General features: G+C 38.4%; 1 protein-coding gene across 2 annotated transcripts; it reads right to left on the bottom strand.

Annotated features, from left to right (window-relative positions):
* Positions 1 to 276: 276 nt before the first annotated feature.
* Positions 277 to 23,613, bottom strand: fbxo31 (F-box protein 31). 2 transcript variants are annotated; one of them, XM_057836763.1, is made up of 10 exons: positions 23,092 to 23,613; positions 15,635 to 15,706; positions 14,445 to 14,531; positions 14,007 to 14,083; positions 13,751 to 13,918; positions 13,553 to 13,627; positions 13,330 to 13,439; positions 12,496 to 12,649; positions 8,057 to 8,403; positions 277 to 2,289 (listed from the first exon to the last, which is right to left on the bottom strand). In XM_057836763.1, the coding sequence occupies exons 1-10, from the start codon at positions 23,474 to 23,476 to the stop codon at positions 2,067 to 2,069; spliced, it is 1,698 nt and encodes a 565-aa protein (XP_057692746.1). In that variant the 5' UTR covers positions 23,477 to 23,613; the 3' UTR covers positions 277 to 2,066. The 2 variants fall into 2 exon arrangements, with proteins under 2 accessions (XP_057692746.1, XP_057692745.1); XM_057836762.1 differs by lacking the exon at positions 14,445 to 14,531 and having other exon boundaries at positions 23,092 to 23,611.
* Positions 23,614 to 24,299: the final 686 nt, after the last annotated feature.

The raw sequence follows: 24,299 nt of genomic DNA, 5'->3' as shown, positions 1-24,299 counted from the left end.
CAAAAATATAAAACATACTCCATCCATTTAATCTCTGTACTGCTTATCCCTATTACTATGGTGGCGTGGAACCTGATTTGCTAACCAATAATTCACCATGCAGCTTAAAAAGAATTGACTCATTTAACTGTTGTGTAGTATGTTTTAATTTTCATTTATATTAAATATTCCAATGCAAAAAAACAAAATACAAACTTTGTACGTTGTACCCAAGTGAGTGACAGAGGAATAGCTAATTTGTACAAGGGATAATTTTTTTCAGGGAACAAATGATGGTAATTGTTGAGTAAAATACTACAGATTTCTTTTTTTTTTTTTTTACAAAAAGGGCATGGTAATAGTATAGATGATTATAAATTGTAAATGTTTGATGGTAATCCTTTAAACACAAAATTTACGAGGGAAAAAAACAAATTGCTTTTTGCAACTGAATGTTATAGATTACTCTAATTCTGGGGTGCCCAAGTCCGGTCCTTGAGATCCCCTATCCAGCTTGTTTTCCATGTCTCCCTCCTCCAACACACCTGAATTAAATAACCGGGATCATTATCAAGCTCCTGCAGAGCAGGGGTGCCCAAGTCCGGTCCTTGAGATTCCCTATCCAGCTTGTTTTCCATGTCTCCCTCCTCCAACACACCTGAATTAAATAACCGCGATCATTATCAAGCTCCTGCAGAGCTTGCTGACGAAATGATTAGGGTGTGTTAAATGAGGGAGACATGGAAAACAAGCCGGATAGGGGCTCTCAAGGACCAGACTTGGGCACCCCTGCTCTAATGAGTCCTGCAGATGAGTGAAAAGGAACACTAAGGTTGACCAATTACATAGTTGGGTACAAATAACGTGCACATATGAAAATCTATTGAACTGTATTTTGGTTCAGATGAACAAGCCAAAAGCTTTTCTTTTTTCAGATGTTAATATATCTGCAGTCTACCACGAATATGCTGCCCAGTGTTCCAGGTCTTTAGATATGAGTTACTATTCTGTTCTGCCCAGAAAAGTGCACTTGTAGTAAGAAAGCTACTGGGCAATGCCATCAAGCCATAACAAGACATACAGTACATACAGTAGGTATATACATTAAGTGGTATAGGTAGGATGAGAGAGGATGTTGGGGTTACATAATGTCCAACTACAAAGTGACATGAAATAATTTAGAAAGTTGTGGATGGGGCAAAATGTCAGGGCAAACAAATTGCAAACATGATATACATATCAGAAGTTGCCATATTTTGTCCAGCTCAAAGCAACCTAATTAACACATAAAGTGAATGAATAATGTGTATGTATAGCTTATTCTTTTCGAGTACATGTCTTCTACTGACAATTTTAAGTAAGGTATGGTGAAATAATCTTTGACCCAAAGCATATCATTGAAAACACCAATAGTGCTCAAAGAGCAAAAACAATCTGAGCTTCACTGTTTGCTAAGAGAGTAATTGCTACAAACCCACTTTATCTATAGTGGGCTCAATATTTACAGTTGATCAAACTTGATTAACCTTTACAACAAATAGATGCGAATGGTGTTGTGTTATTCACATTTGTGACAAAAATTACCTGAGAAGCTGTCTATTTAAATACATGTATTGTACAAACTAATGTTCAAGGCATACTTTTTCCTAAACACAATCTGCTGCAAAACCAAATGCAAATAAAAATGCAGCATGTTGTTCAACATAATGGGCACTGAATGGAAATGCATTTCACACCATGACCTTCTCAAACACTACTTAGTACAGACATGATTACAATCAGAGGCACATAAAGTTTGTTCCGTGATAAGTGGTTTGTAGTATCGCATCAGTTTCTCCTGGATGAAATAAATAAATAAATAGACATACTTATCATGCTGTACTAGGAACACTTGAACCCGACTAGATAGTAAAACAAAAGGTTGATAAACATTTATTGAGGCTGGAAAAGGTCATTTCGCAATCTAATATGTACCGCTGTGAAGGTGGGTTGGGGTGGGGCCGTGAGGTGTAATGTACTACATCTTATAATTGGCATTAGGATGGTGATGTATTTGTATTGCCAGAAAGGACTTAAAGCTTGTGTCCTCATGATGTCCACGACTGCATATTGCGCAGCATGGCCTCAAATCGCTCCAAATTTGGGGCATGTGCATGGGCTAGGTGGTCTGTCAGGCGACTGTAGAGACTGAAAGACTTCAACTCCAGCCAGATGAAGCCAAAACGATCCTGATCAAAGAGCACAAATAGCCCTGGGGTGCGCTCTGGACTTGTGAAGCCGTGCCCGGCAATCAGCCCTGTTCCATAGAAGCTGTGATGGTGCACACAAATTCTTCAGTTATTATAAAGATGAAAAAAAACAAAACATCATTATTATGTTTGTTAATGGACACATGGTATATCCCAATGATTACCAACTATAGTGCCGTGGCACCATACCACACAAATGATGACAGTTTGGCGGTTTCTCTTATATGAATGGCATCAAATGGACAAACAAGTTTATTGTACCGTCTGCTATCTACAAAAAGACCAATTTGTTGGTCGGCCTTTTCATGTTTGTTGATAGAATAAAATAAAATAACATTTTCTGGACACTTTAAGAGAAATGGGAAAATGACTGTACTCTTGCACACCTCATTGTCTGTCACCTCACACTGGCTGGTTACATGGTGACGCTCCAAGAATGACAAATTTTATGTGTGCATTTACATGGTTCTGTCGCTATTCGAATGATGTCGCAATTCTGCGTGAAAATGATGTAGTATTCATGCCAAGCCCTGGGGGGCAGTGCAGTTTTACAAGGCGACAGCCAATGATGCACAACAAACTCCCCAGCCTGGAAAACAACATTCCCGCACACTTGACGCAATGGCGTCCACGCATTTTTTTCTTTTGCTTTAAAAGCCACAAACACGTGAACATTCAAAATATTTAAATTTAAAATATTATAAAAACAGTACATTAAAGTGCTGCCTATAGTTAGCTGGGATTGGCTCCAGCACACCCGTGACCCTAGTGAGGATAAGTGTCTCTGAATGAATGAGTATATTAAAGCTGACGCTCCACCATGTTTGCCGTTTTGCATATTTAGTAGCAGCGACTGCGCATGCACGCAATGATGGGTCACCCGAGTGACACATCGAGCAAGAGCCTTCCGTTCATATGGTTGTGGAGCAATCCCCGCAATCGAATTGTTTCACTTTGGAGGTCGGAATCAAGAGTTTATGTCTTCGCCTTCCAGTTTCACTGCCACCATGTAAAGGCGAGGCCATTCTGCAACACAATCGATGTGTCTTGGTGTTGCAGCGTCACCATGTAAACGGCCCGTAAGACAGTGATTACTACCTAGGGTCCAGTGAGAGATCATCATGGGTGCGTCAGGTAATTCATAAATTACCATTTGTGAACTACTTTGCACAAACAAATACACATACAGATATGCCAGTAATAATAAAAGCAGCAAGTACAATGAACCTATCGACCCAACTGTTTCCATTCCTCCAACATAATTTGCCTTGTTTTTTGAGTTTATATAGACTGGTGTGTATATAAACTACGACTAGCAAAAACGATTATTTTGACCAATCGGTTTATGTACAAATGAAATTTTTGCTATAATGTTATACAGTGCTGGCCAAAAGTATTGGCACCCCTACAATTCTGTCAGATTATGCTCAATTTCTCCTAGAAAATGATTGCAATTACAAATGCTTTGGTAGTAATATCTTCATTTATTTTGCTTGCAATTAAAAAACACATGAATGGGGAAAAAAATTAAATCATTATCATTTTACACATAACTCCAAAAATGGGCACGACAAAAGTATTGGGACCCTTTGAAAAATCATGTGATGCTTCTCTAATTTGTGTAACTATCAGCACCTGTGGCACATAACAGGTGGTGGCAATAACTGAATCACACTTGCAGCCAGTTAAAATGGATTGTGTGTCATTGTGTGTACCACATTGAGCATGGAGAAAAGAAAGAAGACCAAAGAACTGTCTGAGGACTTGAGAAGAAAAATTGTGAGGAAGCATGGGCAATCTCAAGGCTACAAGTCCATCTCCAAAGACCTGAATATTCCTGTGTCTACCGTGCGCAGTGTCATCAATGAGTGTACAGCCCATGGCACTGTGGCTGAAACCTAAATTGACAAGAAATTTCAACGAAAGATTGTGCGGATAATGGATAAAGAACCTCGAATAACATCCAAACAAGTTCAAGCTGTCCTGCAGTCCGAGGGTACAACAGTGTCAACCCGTGATATCCGTCGGGGTCTGAATGAAAAGGGAATCTATGGTAGAACACCCAGGAAGACCCCACTTCTGACCCAGAGACATAAAAAAGCCAGGCTGGAATTTGCCAAAACCTACCTGAGAAAGCCAAAAGTGTTTTGGAAGAAAGTTCTCTGGTCAGATGAGACAAAAGTAGAGCTTTTTGGGAAAAGGCATCAACATAGAGTTTACAGGGGAAAAAAACGAGGCCTTCAGAAGTCCCCACAGTCAAAGAGGTTCCCTGATGTTTTGGGGTTGCTTTGCTCCCTCTGGCACTGGACTGCTTGACCGTGTGCATGGCATTGTGAAGTCTGAAGACTACCAACAAATTTTGCAGCATAATGTAGGGCCCAATGTGAGAAAGCCGGGTCTCCCTCAGAGGTCATGGGTCTTCCACCAGGACAAAGACCCAAAACACACTTTAAAAAGCATTAGAAAATGGTTTTAGAGAAAGCACTGGAGATTTCTAACGTGGCCAGCAATGAGTCCAGATCTGAATCACACAGGAAACCTGTGGAGAGATCTGAAAATGGCAATTTGGAAAAAACATCCTTCAAATCTCAGAGACCTGGAGCAGGTGGCCAAAGAAGACTGGTCTAAAATTCCAGCAAACTTGTTGATAGATACCGGAAGTGGTTGTTCGCAGTTATTTTGTCTAAGGGTTGTGCTAACAAGTATTAGGCAGAGGGTGCCAATACTTTTGTCCGGCCCATTATTGGAGTTTTGTGTAAAATAATAATGATATAATTTTTTTCCCATTCTCTTTTGTGTTGTTCCATCGCAAGCAAAATCAATGAAGATATAACTACCAAAGCATTTGTATTTGAAATCATTTTCTCTGAGAAATTGAGCATTGTCTGACAGAACTGCAGGGGGGTCAATACTTTTGGCTAGCACTGTATTACTATTTGCGGAATATTTTAGTTGTAAATGTGAATTGGAATCTTGAACCCTCCCTCCGGTCAGTCGAATAATGTCTCTAAACAATTCGTCGATTAGCAAACATTTGATAATTGAAACCGCCACATTTCACACTCTGTAAATAGAGTGTATAAATGATATACCAATGCGGACAAGGCATCATTTGTTAATGCTGATGGTTTGATTGAGACACTCTTTTGCGTGCCCAAAGAACACCCGATATATTTTTTGTGTGGAGCTAAAACAACAACAGTACATAAATACTGTAAATTTAAAGCAAATATTGAAAATATTTTTTTTTACGTTACTTTTAATCATCCCCACGAAAGTGTTGCGATCCTATATCAGGACCAGGCACTAGTGAGCCACGGACAAGGAGACTTCTTAACTACCGTTTTATCACCAGTCCTAGGGTCAGAGGTGGGTGGAGATGCCAAAAGTTTTACTCAAATAAGAGTAGCGTTACTTCAAAATGATATTACTCAAGTAAAAGTAAAATTGGTCATCCAAAAAATGTCCTCAAGTACTGTCCGAGTAAGTGGTGAAAAAAAATTCTCAAATAATGAGTAACATTGTGAGTAAATGCTTAAGATGTTAGATTTTTTCCCTTTTTTTTAACAATGGTAATTTTTTTCTCAGCGCAAAGTTATCTATATGAACTTTTGTTATTATTATACTGTACTATAACACATTATTACATAAACACATTAAGCCCAAGAAATACAACAACAAAAAACATTGACTTCCGGCGACAGAAGAAAATTTACAGAAATTATGTATTATTTGTCCAAAGAGCATGAGTGCCCTCTAGTGGAGAAATCATATTTCCTATTATGAAATTAAAAGGATCATATCTCTGATTTTCAGTGGTCAATCGGTGCCAAATAAAAACTGTGAGAGGTTAAAATCAGCGCTTTTGAGTCATGTTGATGGTGGTGCGCTATGTCAAATACTTAATTTTTTAAGAATGTGCTTTAAAGACGCCACGTGATTGAAAGGGCTGGCGTGATCATAGAACGGCAAGCTTGAGTCTGATTGGTATAATGGCGTCATGTGATTATTATTGCGACGTCTCATTGGTGAAACTGGTTGAGACATTGTTGGCTTCTCTGGCAAAAAAAGTAAAAGTACAATCTCATATGTAGAATAAAGAGGAGTGTAAATGTAAATATAAATGTAACGAGTAGTGTAGTCGAAAGTAGCGGAGTAAGAGTAACGTTGCCTTTTCACAAATCTACTCAAGTAAAAGTAAAAACTATGGCTTCGTAAAACTACTCTTAGACATACAGTACATTTTTCTCAAAAAGTTACTCAACTAAATGTTACCAAGTAAATGTAACCCGTTACTACCCACCTCTGACTAAGATTACATACGTGCTTCCGTTTCTCACCTCCATTTTGTTTGAATTCTAACGTTAGAAAGGAAGTTATGGTTAGGAAAATAACTGTTATGGTGATTTGATGGCACAAATGCTGTAATTCCAAACAGTGTTGCGGTTACGTTATGTGTTTTGAATGGGAATGTTCATTTAGGTATTGTCAGACACACCTCCTCCGTCTCCATTTTAAAACTGTATAGCTAATTTTCCAAAACCAGTTCAGAATGTTCCAGAATAGTGTCATTTTGACTTCAGAATGATACCAAAATAAACTATCTGGATATACTGTATGTACCAAAGTGGTTCCACGACAGAAGCTGAAACAAAAAAAATACAATAAAATAACCTCTGTCATTTGATTGTGTCAGCAAAACAACAGCACTCAAACTGACTTTGCTCTCAACGCGCAATTGTTTTGACTTCCAGAAAGACAAATCACAAATCTGTAGTTTTCGCGTACGTTAAATCGAGATGTTCTATGAAAATGTTTTTCATTTTCATTTATTTTTTCCCCGGGGAGTAAAAAACACTACTGTGAGTTATTAGACTGTAATTTATATTTCCGAGCTTAGCACAATGTCACTTACAGCTACAAATCAAGTCAGAAACCTTGGCGTAATTATTGACTCAGACCTAAAATTTGATAGCCATCTAAAGTCCGTCACTAAATCCGCTTATTACCACCTAAAAAATATAACCAGAATTAAGGGGCTTCTGACTCAACAAGACATGGAAAAACTTATGCATGCATTCGTTTTCAGCAGATTGGACTACTGCAACGGTATATTTACAGGTCTTGATAAAAAATCAGTCAGGAAGCTGCAGCTAGTACAGAATGCTGCAGCCAGAGTCCTCACAAATACAAGGAAGCTAGACCACATTACACCGGTTTTGAAATCGCTACACTGGCTTCCAGTGAGTCAAAGGATAGACTATAAAATACTACTGCTCGTCTACAAAACACTTAATGGCCTTGGACCAAAATACATGCTTGACTTGTTAGATTCCTATGAGACATCTAGACCCCTAAGGTCGTCTGGAACGGGTCTTCTGCATGTTCCAAGAACAAGAACCAAGCAGGGTGAGGCAGCATTTAGTTATTATGCTCCTCACCTCTGGAACAAGTTACCCGAACGTCTGAAGTATGCTCAAACTGTTAGCTCCTTTAAATCAGGGCTAAAAACGCTTTTGTTTAGCACTGCATATCCATAACTGTCTATATATTTCAATCTACCTGCCTTCTATTCCTCTTGTGCTTATCTCCATTGCTGATTTCAATGATTATTAGTAGTAGTAGTTTTTGCTTTATTTCTATTTTTGTTTTATTTTTTATTTATTTATTTTTATTCTGTGATTAAATGTGATCTTTTGTCTTGGTTTTTACGTTGTGTTGATTTAAATGTGATTTTTATGGTTTTCATGTGATGTAAAGCACTTTGAATTGCCTTGTGTTGAATTGTGCTATATAAATAAATTTGCCTTGCCTTCCGAGATTCTTACCATTTTCTGCAAGTACGTGGGTACACTTCATTGCGAGCCATGACTCCCAGGGGGAGAATGAAGGGTTGGCTCTCAAATGAATTTGGATCCGTACTTGGACCTGGAAGGCAACCATCGGAACTGACGCTAATATTGGCAACATCTTCTGCGGGAGCATTGCCACTAGCAGGGGCTCTCACTGTGGCAGGAGTGCCTAACGTCTGCTGCCTCTGTACTTGCTCATGTACCCCCAATATAAGGCGTGACAGCTCCTCTATATTGCGCTGATGTTCCAAGTCTGGGAGGTCCAACGGCTGGCTCAGGTCAATGTCCAAAGTCAGTTGCCCAGCAGGAACATTGGGATCTCCCTGCATGTACAGTAAAAATACAGTTAGCTAGAATAGTCATAGTTCTATTGATCCTTCGAATCCATAAAAATACCATTGTATAAGTATTGGCAAAACTGCATTATCATTTTTGGAAGTCAGATTTTCATCAGGTACATCGTCCAATCAGATTGGAACTTGTTTTTTTTTTGTTTTTTTAGTCCATGGTGTTAAAGACACCATTGTAACCACTTACGGCTAGAACAAAGACAATGAATCTACACATTTGGTTCATTTAGAGTTCATCGAGCACCAATGGACCAAAGATACCCTAAAAATCATATGTATCATGTCACAACCTGATTAGATTATCTTTGTTACATATTACACAAAGGTAATAAAATGATCCCATTGTACGCAGTATGAACCAGGCTAACTGTGCCATGCAAGACGAACCACTGACCTGCTTGAATAATTATGTGGCGCACTTTGTATGGCAAAGCTTTTGCTTGAAATAGAGATTTTGTCCAACCTGCTTGAAGGGGTGTTGCAGAAGTGCAATAGTGCATTGATGTAAAAGTGTGCGGAATATCGAGAGCATTGCTTATTAATGTATAAAGAGAGAAGTGGCTTGAACAGACTCAAATTTCCCCCTCTGAATTTCAGACTCTGGTTTGCCATTGATGTTAAGGAAATGAACGGCTATGGATGTTTTGTACCTACTTGAAGGACCTTCCCAATCTCTAACTGATTGATGTGTACAAATTGCTTTGAAACACATAAAACGTGAGTGGAAAAAAGTGTTTGGAAGAAAGAATTTGGAGCAGGGGCGAACTATATAGTACACGAGAGCGCATTATATTGGAGAAATTACAATAAACAGGGTGTTCCAAAATGTTTGACCCCATTTCGTAGGCCAATAATTTTGACAATTTTTGTTGGAATGACCTCAAATTTTCACAGCTTGTGTAAGAACGTTTTAAGTTTTTGTGTGTAACGTTTGCCATTTCTGTCTTTTCAGGTTAAGAAATGCCGTTCACTTCACTTGCCGTTTTAGAGTATGCTCGGACTGAGTCGCCAAAGACCGTGCCTTCTTCACAAATTTTGCAAAGAAGGCACCAACTACAAAACAAAATAGGACTTGGCACCAAAAATTTCAAGAAATTTCAGCGAATTTGGCACGAGCTCGAAAACGGACTCCACGTGTGAAGAGTCAAAGGTGGCGCTCATATTGAACATTTATGAAAATTTGTCATAGAACCAACAAATATTTGTACTTTTCTTTGTAAATTTAACCAATAAAATTTATGACCTTCAACATAAAGTGTATCTAGTTTCATTAAGATCCATCAAGTAGTTTCCGAGATATGGGCATTTAGAATGGGGTCAACTATTTTGGAACAACCTGTATTACGATATTATTGGCGTGTCTTATTTGTCTAGTCGCCTTGTCAATATACTGCTTCTACAAAGTTGGATTCTTTTTAATGAATATGCCAAACTACACTATGTTCAGGAGGGGCAGAATGCACTTGCTGGATTGCAAGGTGCACTCTGCCGCCTTAAAAACAAAACAAATGATGAGTGAATGTGTTAGTGGCTATACATAGCCTATTACAGTATAAAAGGGCATTGAAAGATAAGGCTCCAGAGTAACATTTTTTACTCTGAGCACAGAACCTAAAATTTTAGGAGCACAAGCAGAAGATTTAAGAGTTTTCCTCTAATCTTAACTGTTTAACCAATACTTCCAGAATAAATGCATAAAGCTACAAACTTATGAATCTGTATTTTATTCTATCGCTATATTCTATATCGGTTTTGATATCAACCTGCTCAGAAGTTAGGTTAACATGGGAATTTTGTTCTATTTCTGTCTCTGTCACCTGGCACTACAACCAATAAGCAACGGATTTATTGATTGACAAATCACCTGCGAGGACACTGGCCAACAATGAAATTGACATCCATACGCCACACTTTGTCAACATTGACGAGCCTATCATTTTAGCATGTGCAACCACTTTATGATACACATGATGATGTGCAGAAACGCGTTTGCACACCTTTCTGCACAGTTAAAATAATTTTGATAAAGGGGTGAAAAAAAATGTTTTTTTTCCTTGAGTGTAATCAAAATATTGACTGATGAATTACCGTAATTATTAATAAATTCATTTGTGGTTCTCTGCTAAGCGCTTTCATACAGTCATGTGAAAAAATTAGGACACCCCATGAAAATATTCAGTTCTTTATTAAGAAATGTTCACATATTAATGTCAGATCTTTTTTTGCTTTATCTCTAGAAAAAAAGTGATTTAATTGCAGGTGAACAACAAAAAATAACATTGTTTTACTCATTAAACCAAATATATGAACAAAAATGCATATGCTAACTGAGGAAAAAGTTAGGACACCCTACAACCCAATAGCTAGTGTTACCCCCTTTGGCTGAAATAACTTCAGTGAGACGCTTTTTGTAGCCATCTACCAGTCTTTGACATCGATCTGAAGAAAGTTTGCCCCACTCCGCAACGCTGAATACTTTAAGCTGTGAGATGTTTGAGGGGTTACTTGAATGTACAGCCCCTTTCAAGTCATCCCACAGCATCTCAATGGGATTAAGATCTGGGTTTTGACTCAGCTATTCCAGGACTCTCCATTGTTTCCTTTTCAATCAGTCCTTGGTGGATTTACTGGTGTTTTGGGTCATTGTCATGTTGCAGGGTCCAGTTTTCTTCAGCTTTAATTTTTTCACATATGATCCCACATGTTCCTCAAGCACACTCTGACACACGATAGAATTCATGATGATGAGCTGGCCAAGTTCTGCTGCAGCAAAGCATCTCCAAACCAAAACACTTGCACTTCTACATTTCACAGTTGGTATGAGATTCTTTTCTTGGAATGCTGCATTGGGTTAACGCCAAGCATGTCCTCTGTTCTGGTGTCCAGATAATGAAATTTTAGATTTATCTGTTCAAAGAACATTATTCCAGAAGCCCTGGTCTTTGTCTACATTCACTATGGCAAACTTCAGTCTGGCTTCATGTTCTGCTTGGAGAGCAAAGGTCTCCCCTTTGAACACCTCCCATGAAGGTTAAACTTGTGAAGTCTCTGTAGAGGCATGCACTTCCACATCAACAGTAGCAAGAGCCTGCTGTAGGTCCAGTGATGATATTTTAAGGTTTTTGGAGACTTCTTTTAGCATCTTGCGGTCTGCTTTCGGGGTGAACTTGCTTGGACGGTCAGACCTGGGCATGTTGGCAGTTGTTTTGAATGGCCTCCACTTGTAGACTATTTTCCAGTCAGTGGAATGGCTCATTTTATTCTATTTTTAAATTCTTTTGAAATCCCTTACCAGACTCATAACCGTCTACAATTTCTTTCTGAAGGCCTTAGACAGCTCCTTTGATTTCACCATGGTGTTTTCTCTCACTTCAACAGTCAGGGGCACACCAAACTAAATGTGAGGTTTAAATAAGGCAATCCTACCTCAAAACACTGGGTAATGATGTTCTAATCATGTGCACCTGATGTGATACACCTGTATGTGATTTTAGCTATTTTAAGTGGGATTGAATGTGGGGGTGTCCTAATTTATTCCTCAACAGAAATCGCATTTATTTAAAATTACATTTTACAGAAAATCATATGAAAATCTTTTTTTCAGTTTTGATTGTTTAGTTTTATTACTTGAATCTCTCAAGATTGTTAAAATTGATATTGAATATCCATTTGACCAAATATGTCAGAAAACTTCCAGAGGGTGTCCTAATTTCTTCACATGACTGCATGTACTCAACTGGCTCAGATTTTTTATGTATGCATACTTTCAGTAAAATTCATTTGATGTTTTACCTTTTTTAAAATTTACTCGGTGCTATGTGTGAAAGGAACTCAGATGGTAAGAGTCATTGCTCAGGGACATCACCATGTTACCAACAGTAAAATGGCCCAGACGGCATTTGTTAATGATTGATAACGGAGTTGCTTTGCAGTGGAAAAATCTGTGTGTGAAAGGTTATGAACATCTATTTTTTTTGCATTGTCCAAGACTAATAATGTTTTCAAAAAGAAATGCCATAGACAGCTTACTGAGGTGTAGTACAGTACAGTACATTAGTAACTTACGGTGAGCTTGGTGGCCCTTGCAGACATCCCATGAAAGCTGAGCATGACAATCTCTAAACCGTGACTGCCATATGTGCCTTTAAATAGACCGGGCTGAATCAAGTCAGACGGCATTAAAGGAGGCAAGTAGATCCGCCGATATGTCAAACAGTTGCTGACAAGAGAGAGAAAAAAAAAGATCGTTGATCGACAGTTTACAATGTTATAGATAATATTATGAATAATTTACTACTTCATACATACTGTGAACAGTATTTTGTAAATACAGTAGCTCCTACATTCACTTTGTTGTTGGCATATACACTACACCGACCTGCCAGCCCCCTAACAAACATGATCACTGGCAAAACATCCAATCCACGAGTTGTATCAAATGTTCTGCTTTTACCATAAAGGTAATAATGATGATTTCAGATTGATAATGTCAGAGTGGTATCAATTTAACATTATGTCTATTATGTCCCATTATGGCATAGAACTACTGTAATCATTCAGAGACCTGTGAGCAGTCATGTTGTGGCTGGTCCATATTTTATTATACTTTTAAATGGGGATAAATGAAATCTTAACAATACTGTGTTACCTTTGTCAACACAGAACATTTGATAAAACTCTCTTACATATTTGATTGTGACAATACTGTACAAAGTCAATATTGTTATAATTGATAGCTACTGTATAAATCACAGAAGTGTGCATCTGATCTCTGTGGTCTACCCAATAATTGTAAAATACAGCTTATGTGCCTACACAGAGATTTTAGAATTCATACTCCACAAATCTGGAGTTAGAAAGTATCGCATGTAAAAACCTGTGCATGCAAATGTTGCATACTCATATTGGCTGGTGTAAATAAACTTCATCAGAATGAGCTCCTGCATATGTTCATGGAAAATCTCTTCTAGCGTCCGGCCCCATTCTTCCTCCAGCCATGTTCTGAACTCCTACACAAACACACACACACACACACACGTCAAAATGCTGTAATAAGAGTTTTAATTCATCAAGACCTCATCAAGAAAAATGCGCAGAAGAAGTAACTTAAAAGTTGATGTACTTCTTGTCTGCCTCCGGGCATGCGGTGATGATCTGTCTGGTTACATTTTGTTGAGAATTCATCCTTCTTGACAGTCTAAAAATAACATACCAGAAATTTACTTACTTTTCGCAAGTAAACTCACATTCGGGAATCCACTCGTTTCAATAGTTTCTCACATTCAGGTTTGTGTGTGTGCATGCGTGTGTCAGGCTTCACCTGGATGTCTCCTTTGTGGGGACCCTTGTGTCCATACATACACTCCACGGTAGCCTTTTTGCTTTCCCACATGTGGATTCGAAAGAGAGGCCGTCTTCTCATAGGATCTTCCACGCAAGGATCATGAGGTGGCAAGTACATCCATCCGATGATGAACAGCCCATCAACCTTTGATAAATTTACCAGCCAGCATATGGCCTTCTTGTCAAACATCTGCAACTAAAAATTACATTTCGCAAAACATATTTGTGCTTACCACAACATTGAGTAACCCCCCATAAGGGCCTATGTCTGGCTGCCATAATCCCAAAATGTGTCTGTATGGATGAAGAACTGCAACACAACAAGACAATGGACCATTATCAGCAGCGAATACAGAATTGCTATGCATACACTTTAGGCAAAAGCGCACAGCACAGCACTCATTTTTCGTTGAGTATTTTATGTAGAGTTCACTTTACTAGAAACCTCAAGGGAGTAAGTTCGCGGATTGAGTTGCACTCTGTCAGCTTGCGTTACAAAACACCATGCATCTATGTCTCGATTTCTGGCCACTAAAATCAATTATAATTCACAGAGAAAGCAAAAACACTTTCAATCAAAGTTACACCCAGGGTAGAACCCCCAACAAATATACTGTACAAAAGCCCTCGTGCCGAGGCCATTTGTGCAATGCAATGGCCAGTGTACATACGGTGTGTGTACAGGTCTTTATAGTCCATATGTTCGTAGTCAGGAAGAAGCTTCATGAAGCGTCCAGACTTAACTCGTGGGTTAACACCTGAACAGGTACAACACAGGCATGTCGAGAAGCCACAGATTCAAGTGCTCTCTGACCGACTATGCACTCTAATGAATGACAAAATGTGCTGAGAAAAAAATATATACTATGCTCCTTTAATCACAAATGACAAAGGCAAATGATTTCTGCTCTTAAGTATTACAGTGTATGCAAACCATCAACATCCATTCCTCTAGTGCAGTGGTTCTTAACCTGGGTTCGATCGAATCCCAGGGGTTCAATGAGTCAGTCTATTCTATCTGATGACAGGATAAACTGGTTTGTTCAGTGGAAGGTTGACTCTCACTTGGTATGAGGAAGTATAACAAACCTACAGGTAACGTGCACTGCGTTTACATATGAAAACAACATTTGTGTTACATTTTACACCATGAAAATAGTATATGCGGCAAAGATGCGATGGATGAGAATGTCAACATGAATACGAAAATAGAAGCAGTGTGAAATGAATCGATTTTTTTTATTTCCAATGTGAAAAGAAAATCAAAAGGCCGAATTATTTGTTGTAAATTCACCCTGTATATTGGATTTGTGAAAAGATTAGACTTTGTGAGCAAATTTGCTGGTCATTTTGTGCAGGGTTTTTCCATTAAATTTGATCTCATTTGAGATCTAAACAAGACGAAATTGCACAATGAAGGTTATTCCAACCAAGCAGGTTTAATGTTGAACAATAAAAGACATATTCCTCCAAATTTGAATGAAAAATTGATGAAAAAGACAAGCGCATTGGGCCAGTCTTGGTTTAGCATGAAGATTAAAACATACATTTTGGCTTATTTAAAAACATGATGTCTAAATGAGAAGAAATTTGAGTGGAAATTCACTTAGATTTTAGCTTGCTAGTTTTGATATATCGACTTTGAATTTGGAAAAAAAAAAAAAAAGATTTTTCTAATTCCTAAGGGTTCGGTTAGTGCACGCGTGAAATTCATGGGGTTCAGTACCTTTAGCAAGGTTAAGGACCACTGCTCTAGTGCTTCTTTTTATTGTTTATTTTCTTGTAATAGCATATTACAAAGTAGTACAACTACAGTGTTATGCTTATGGTTTACAATTCACTCAAATACAATCATACTCACGTTTTACATATAGGTCATGGCAAGAAACTCCACCCACTTCCATTTTTCTCAGATCCTCTTTCATGTGGAACTCTGCAGAGGAAAAAATAAACATTTGAAAAAGACAAATAAAAGCGCTGGTACTACATGTTATTGGGAATTGATATGGGATGTGTTATGCAACTGTTTTTTTTTTTTTTTTTTTTTTTTACATTGTGGCAGTGATTAAAAGAGACAACTTAGTCATCTGTGATGGCAAGAGAGAAATTTCAAGGCAGCTACACCATTAGCAGGCAACTTGATCCAAATAGACATTGTTGACATGCTGGGGGCAATCACAAATGCATAATATGCTCCTACGCACTAAATACAAACTTCAAACTAGATATTCCGACTCATACACAATGGGGAAAAATACACATCTCAGTTTCTTGTTGTCCATTAATTTTGACTCTTGACATTAGGGCCTAAATTTTTGGCTAATCTATACCTCCAACTCTTGAAAGGACAGTTTGGATAAAGGATTCAAGGATACTTATTGTCTGATAAGTTCACATTTACATGTTAATGATGAGAAATTAGAACTCAGGTCCCATTTGAAAGCCAACATAAATGATAAGTGAGTATAAAAGAGCAAAATTGTAATGGTCTTGTTTGGAAAAAACACAAGAGTATCAAAGATTGAACAAGAACAGATCTGGTGTTTCATCAGGTCTAGTTAATGACTTTTAAATTGCCATTTGCGAATAGTACAACCCCCAGCAAAAATTATGGACTCGCCACTCTTGGTCGATATTCACTATGTTGTTTTATTGTAGAGAAAAAAAGCAAATCATATACCTACTGCCAAATTTTACTCATTTCAAGTGGCAACTTTCTGTCCCTGAGAAATACAAGAAAAAAATCAAAAGAAACAATTGTGGTAGTCAGTAAAGTTTACATGTTTTCCGACCAGAGCAGAGGGGAAAAAAATTGAATAACTCATTTCTGAGGATTTAAACCTACAGTTGTGGTCAAAAGTTTACATACACTTGTGAAGAACATAATGTCATGGCTCTCTTGAGTTTTCAGTTATTTCTACAACTCTGATTTTTCTCCAATAGAGTGATTGGAACAGATACTTCTTTGTCACAGAAAACATTCATGAAGTTTGGTTCTTTTAATGACTTTATTATGGGTTAACAGAAAAAGTGATCAAATCTGCTGGGTCAAAAATATACATACAGCAACACGAATTAGCAATTTCTTGTGAGTGATTATTGACTTGAACAATCATTGACTTGAACAAGTCAGGAAAGTCACTTGGAGCCATTTCAAAGCAGCTGCAGGTCCCAAGAGCAACAGTGCAAACAATTGTTTGTAAGTATAAAGTGCATGGCACTGTTTTGTCACTGCCACGATCAGGAAGAAAACGCAAGCTATCACCTGCTGCTGAGAGAAAATTGGTCAGGAGGGTGAAGATTCAACCGAGAATCACCAAAAAGCAGATCTGCCAAGTATTAGAACCTGCTGGAACACAGGTGTCAGTGTCCACAGTCAAGCGTGTTTTGCATCTCCATGGACTGAGAGGCTGCCGTGCAAGAAGGAAGCCCTTGCTCCAAAAGCGGCACCTTAAGGCTCGACTGAAGTTTGCTGCTGATCACATGGACAAAGATAAGACCTTCTGGAGGAAAGTTCTGTGGTCAGACAAAACAAAAATTGAGCTGTTTGGCCACAATGCCCAGCAATATGTTTGGAGGAGAAAAGGTGAGGCCTTTAACCCCAAGTACACCATGCCTACCGTCAAGCACAGCGGTGGTAGTATTATGCTGTGGGGCTGTTTTGCTACCAATGGAACTGGTGCTTTACAGCGAGTAAATGGGATAATGAAGAAGGAGGATTACCTTCAAATTCTTCAAGATAACCTAACGTCATCAGCCCGAAGATTGGGTCTTGGGCACAGTTGGGTTTTCCAACAGGACAATGACCCCAAACACACATCAAAAGTGGTAATGGAATGGCTAAATCAGGCTAGAATTAAGGTTTTCGAATGGCCTTCCCAAAGTCCTGACTTAAACCCCATTGAGAACTTGTGGACAATGCTGAAGAAACAAGTCCATGTCAGAAAGCCATCAAATTTAACTGAACTGCACCAATTCTGTCAAGAGGAGTGGTCAAAGATTCAACCAGAAGCTTGCCAGAAGCTTGTGGATGGCTACCAAAAGCGCCTAATTGAAGGGAAAATGCCCAAGGGACATGTTACCAAATATTAGCGCTGCTGTATGTATATTTTTGACCCAGCAGATTTGATCACATTTTTCTGTTCACCCATAATAAAGTCATAAAAGAACCAAACTTCATGAATGTTTTTTGTGACAAAGAAGTATCTGTTCCAATCCCTCTATCAGAGAAAAATCAGAAATAACTGGAAACTCAAGAGATCCATGAAAGTATGGACCTAATGAGTCACAAACAGTGCTCTTCATCAATCTGGTTCCAACTTTCTCTGGTTGCAGTTGCCAGATCAGCTTTGTATGTAGGACCCTTGTAATTGACAATTTTCTTCAAATATCACCACATATTTTAAATTACATTGAGACAAGGACTATTTGCAGGCCAAGGAATTGCCATTATCTGCTTGTTTTCATATTTTGCTTGATGGCACGATGCATTATCTTCTTGAAGAAGGATTTCTTTATCCCCAATCATCCGTTCAACTCTTTGCATAACAAATGTGACCAAAGTGTTAACATAAAGTGCATTTAGTGATTAAGTAAAAAAACAGCCATAAAGGTTGCATCATTGCCTTGCCCAATGGAGTTTTGCAATTCATCACTGAATAATTATGACTTTCCATTTTCCACAACAGGTTTTCCTTAGACCATTGTTACCTCGTTCTTTTCTGTTTAGGTGTTCGTGATGGCTTCCCCTTGGCTATTCTGTATGTAAATGCCATCTCGTTTAGGCGTTTTCACAAAGTTCAGTCACATTCGCAACTCCAATTTCATCCCATTTGTTCATTTTATTTTGTAGGTCATTCTCTTTTCTACACATATGGCTTTAAGGTTTCTGTATTGACACTTCGATGTCTGTTCGACGTTATGATTGCCTTCAAAAACCTTGCCTTGTAGTTCAGATTTTAGCAAGTACAGAAAAGCATTTTGACTTATGGCGCGGCGTAAAAAGAAACAAGCAACAGAAACAGCCTACTGTGTGGACAAACAACATACAAGGTGTTCCAAAATGTTCGACCCCATTTCGTGGGCCAATAATTTTGACAATTTTTGTTGGAATGACATCAAATTTTCACAGCCTGTGTAGAAACGTTTCAAGTTTTTGTGTGTAACGTTTGGCATTTCTATCTTTTCAAGTTAAGAAGTGTCGTTCACCTCAAAGGAAAAGGCATTTTGCGTGTTAGAGTATGCTCACACTTAGTCACCGAAGACAGTGCAGCGTGCCGTCTTCACAAGTTTTGCAAAGAGGGCACCAACTAGAAAACAAATTCGAACTTGGCACCAAAAATTTCAAAAAAATTCAGCGAGTTTGGCACGAGCTCAAACTCCTCGTGTCGTGTCATATTGAACATTTATAAAAATAGAACCAGCAAATATTTGTACTTTTCTTTGTAAATTTAACCATTAAACGTATGACCTTCAACATAAAGTGTATTTAGTTTCATTAAGATCCATCAAGTAGTTTCTGAAATATAGGCATTTAGAATGGGGTCAACCATTTTGGAACACCCCGTACTTTGCAATTCTGCATGGTGATTTACCTTTAAGAATACCTGATTAGTTCTCCCAAGTTGGAGCCATAATTCAGGTCAGTCGGCTTGGTGCAAAAGCTCACCATATTATGATCACTCCGTTTAACCACAAACTAATGAGCTGATCAGATCTGATGCAATTGCATGCATTTAGTGATTCAATCATTTTCCCCCCTCTGCTTTGTCAGAACAAGTAGTTTTGACTAGGCATGTGCCGGTATGATATTCTGACGGTATGATAACCGAAAGCCAAAATATCACGGTTTCACGGTTTTGCAATTACAGCTCTAAAATGTGTTAATTTGACAATCTGGGTTTAAAAAAAAAAATCAATTGAACAAGATTTTTATTTTTAAAAACCTATTAGAAAATAAGTATAATGTTAAGTTAAATTAAAAAATAACAAAATATTCCAAATAAAATTAAAATAAATGCAGGTGAGCCTTATCCCACAGCCACAGCTCAATATTATTACCATCAGAACAAAATTACTTGAATTATTGTCCATAAAAAGCACGTGTGTATAAGTCGTATCATGTTTACATTATACACACTCTTTCGCAACACAGACAGTTGCCAGAGAGAAAAAGAACAGGTTTTACCACCGCTAGACACACTAAACACTAGGAGTGGGAACTTCTTGGTACCTCACAATACGATACGATTTGCGATACAAAGCTCACAATAACTATGATCTGACGCTATGGCGATACAACGATTAACGATACATTGGTCACGAAATCATTCTAGGATATTCTAAAAACAACAAATAAACAGAAAAACAAGCTTCTGCTGTGAATTTGAATGAGTTTATCACTAGTAGACATCCACTCCATTTGAACTGGGAGGATGGCAGCGAATGAACGAAAGTTCATCCCTCCCACTTCAAATGGAGTGAGCGTCTATGGCTGTCAGTGGCAGTCAATGCCAGGCAATGAGGCAATTTTGGCCCATTTAAGGTCATTTACCTGTTGATTTTCAGTTACTTCCTGTTGATTTGGGGGTATTTTATGTGTCACTCCCTGTTTATTTTGAGTTACAGAACAGGAAGTGACCTGGGAAATGAATAGGCAGTGACTCAAACTCAACAGGAAATGACCGTTCCCAGTCTAAATGGATTGGGCGTCGAGCACTGTCAATGGCAGCCAACTTGTTGGTTCCTTTTTTTTTTTTTTTTTTTTTTTTAAACATTTACACCTTTTCACAACGATATCTCGATTCTTGGCAGGAGCATATCGATAACCTTTTGGGATACAAAGTATCACGATATAGCACCAGTTCGATATTTGGTCACACCCCTACTAAACACGCTGGAGTTAACTCTTGTAGCTGGTGGGAAAAGTTTCATGACAGTGTTTATTTACCTTTAATTTTTTAATAAATCGGAAATGATATTGGAGGTATTGCCTTGTCGGCAGCCACCCATTGCAAACATGTTTTACATGTCGGTCGGTCCTCCTCCTCTAAGCCGTGGTCGTCTATTACTTTTCTGTAGCCGAAGTATTCCCATACCAGCGATTTCGTTCTTTCGATGGGGGAAAAAGTTCAGGACTTCATGTCCTCCAGCTATTGTGTAGCACAGCTGACTCACTGACACTGGGCAACAACCGGTGGGGGAGGGTTGAGCCTTGCAGCTGCCAATGGGGGATTTTTCCATGCATTTTTGGGACATAAAAGATATCTTAATACCTTAGAGACGGTATGACGGGAAAAAAATTGCGGTTTTGAAACCTTGACCTTTTCATACCACAGTATACCTTGAAACTGGCAATCGCCACATGTCTAGTTTTGACTACCACAATTGTTTTTACCAAGATTTCTTTTACTGTTTCCTAATGCTAGAAGGTAGCCATTAGAAATGACTTTGGTTTTGGGTCAAGTCAATGATATGTTTTTTTTGCCCTCCAAAATTAAACAATTGGGTAAACATCCTCCAAGACTGCTGATTCTAAAAAAAAAAATTTGCCAAGGGGAGTAACCTATGTATTTCTCCAAGTGCAAAAGTGTCTTAAAGTTGCGGTCCTTTAAATGTATTTTTGCGATCTTAATAATGTGGGAGGTACTGGCAAAGGACAGTTGGCTGCTCAGCTGTTCATTGATGTGGGCATTGATGGCTGTCAATAGAACTGGATTCCCTCTAAGTATTGATAGTGTGTACCCTATATATGTGACTCAACGTAAATGAGACCCTTATTCATAAGCTGATTTTAAGGGGGGGGGGGGGGGGCAGCCCCCCCGCCCCCGTGGCCTAAATGTGTCATTGCACATAATTGACTTTCCTATATATGAATAAAAGTTGTAAAGCAATAAAACAGCAACAAAAATGAATGAACAAAAAAAACATTTTTATAATGAGTCAAAATTATTTTTCGAGCACCTTAGAAATTTGCTTTGCATATAATTATATATATATATATATATATATATATATATATATATCTTAGCGAATATTTTTTAAATGATTCTTTTCTTTGATTGAAAATATATTTTTTTGATTGAAGCAACTTTTGTGTGGATTGAATGATTTAGACAAAAATGTCCTAATCATAATATGGCCCAAACACAAAAAGGATTGTTTCAGTCAAAGAAAACTCTTTCAATGAAAAATTAAGTTTTCAAATGCAAATTTTTCAATCTCAAATATTTTTTTCGCATTCAAAAACTTTTTTCTATGATTGAAATGTTTCTTTTTTTGATTGAAGTGATTTTTGTTTTTGAAAATCTATATTTTTAAGCACCTTATTTTTTGATTGGAAAATAGGGAAAAATGTCCAAACCAAAATGTGACCCAAACACAAATCAACATTATTTCAATCAAAAAGTTGCTTCAATCCAAAAAAAAAAAAAAAAAAAAAAAAATTAATCAAAGAAAAATAGCTTTCACGTGCATTTTTTTTTTTTTTTTTTTTTTTTAGTTTTTTGAGTTTCAAATTTATTTTTGCATTCACTTTTTTTTTTTTAATTTAAGCTACTTTTGGGGGGGGGGGGTTGAAAATATATATTTTGATTGCAGCAACTTTTTTTTTTTCTATTGAAGTAACTTTTTTTGATTGAATAATAAAGACACAAATCTACCTCCATATGGCTCCGCCCAAGGGATACAATTTTTGACTGGTGTAACTACATTGGCACGACACAAAATTCAATGGATGACGATCTTGGCGAAAAGTATTGCCTAAGCAGCCTGATTTAGAATTCCCCTCAAGAATGATGGGAAATGAAAAACGCTCATTGTCAACTTATTATTATAAATATTCTTGTTAATTTTATTGCTGACACTACGTTTTGGGGTCATCAACATGTTGTGCCCCCCTGCCCCAAAAGTCAAACTCCGCCTATGGTTTACATGTCCAGAATATACCTTTGTTTCAGAATCATTCATGTTAGGGTGGTGTGCCATGAGATTTTTTCTAACGTAAACTGTGACCCTCGCTTCACTAAAGGTTGGGGAAACACCGATCTCAACAATGCCAGCGGAAGGCTACGGAACGGAATTGTTGAGCTGAGACCGGGCCTTGTTAACAGTAATGTCAGCCGGTCCGTCTTTGCTATGACAGCGAGCGACGAGTCGGCGCTTCCCGTTTCCGATCGATAGGAAGGCCTCAAATAGGAAGACGAGCAGGGTCTCATTTAACTTATTGCACGTAGGAATGTCACGTCGTGTGTAATCGACGCCATGTAGCAAGCAACACGGGGCTAGCAGCAGGCCAATGAAATGAGCTCGTGTCTGTACCTTTCACACAGCGCCTCCTCCAGATGGTTTCTGTGTTGAGGATCTCCCTAAATTTTTTACAGACGAGAGCGACTGTGGGTAGTGTCGTTCCGGGAAGCAAAGAGAAAATCTCGACTAAAAGCTCAGGCGGTAGTTCCGTCAAAGCTTGTGGGTGCGGGAATCCCACGTCGTACGGCCCGCTGCGGTGCACCCGGCTCGGCCCTGCTGTGTTGACGCCGCTCTCCGGGCCCCCGCAGCCGGCGTCTCCTCGCCTCTGACCCACGATCCGCTCCTCTTCTTCCTCGTCCATGTCAGAATCGCTGCCCTGGTCCTGTTGATTCTGCCGCGGACGCCTTCGGCACCTCCGCGACTGACCCACTCCGCAGAGCCTGGCACACACAGCCATCCGTGGTCAGCAGACAGGCGACATTACATCACTCCCACTCGTGTTTCCGCTGCGGTGTGTTTATCTCTCCTCCTCACATGTGACTGAACGTGGAGCGAGTCAAACAAGTGAAGGAAGGAGACAACAAGTGAAGTGAAGGCTCGTCAAGCGTCATTTACTGAATGCTGCTTTCAAAAGAATGCATTGATCCCTCGTTTTTCGCTGAAAAAGCAGTTTCTGCTCTTGCACCCCTCTTTAAAATAAACTGCTGTATTTTAAGCCCCCAAAAACGCCCCAAAAAACTGTTGCGTTTGATAGAACAACATGTCTATATGCTGCCATAGCAGATTCATGGTGCATTAAGTCCCTGAAGTATTTTTAAATTGTCTGTTTTACCCTGGAAACCCCCGTTTACAGACGTCGCACAACCGCTTTTGTTTCGACCTAGCCATAAAAAGTAGGTAAGTGATCGTATTTATTATTTGAAATGTCTGTCATTTTTAGCTTTGAATCATTAATTGATGTCTAAAATTTAGTTTAAAAAAAAAAAAAAAAAAACTTTAAAAAATGATTTACTCGCATATTTTAAACTTTTAAACAAATTACGTCAGCATGAAATAATTAGCGTCTGTAAAAAAGTCACGGATATCTACCTCATAACTATCGCTTAATTGTATTTTTTTTTTCGTTACTGTTGCATTTCCCCAATATTTTAGATGATAAATAATCGATCCAAACAAAGAAAAATTGCAGGGAAAAAAACGTTTAAAAGGGTAAATATATGAAAATGTCGACCACTCCTTGATGTCTGCGATTTCTGCATCGCGACCCTTGTTATATTACC

The sequence above is a fragment of the Corythoichthys intestinalis genome, chromosome 5 (assembly GCF_030265065.1).
Source record: "Corythoichthys intestinalis isolate RoL2023-P3 chromosome 5, ASM3026506v1, whole genome shotgun sequence".
Classification (NCBI taxonomy): Eukaryota; Metazoa; Chordata; class Actinopteri; order Syngnathiformes; family Syngnathidae; genus Corythoichthys; species Corythoichthys intestinalis.
Note: the sequence above shows the minus strand (reverse complement) of the source record. Positions and strands in the feature narration are given on the sequence as shown.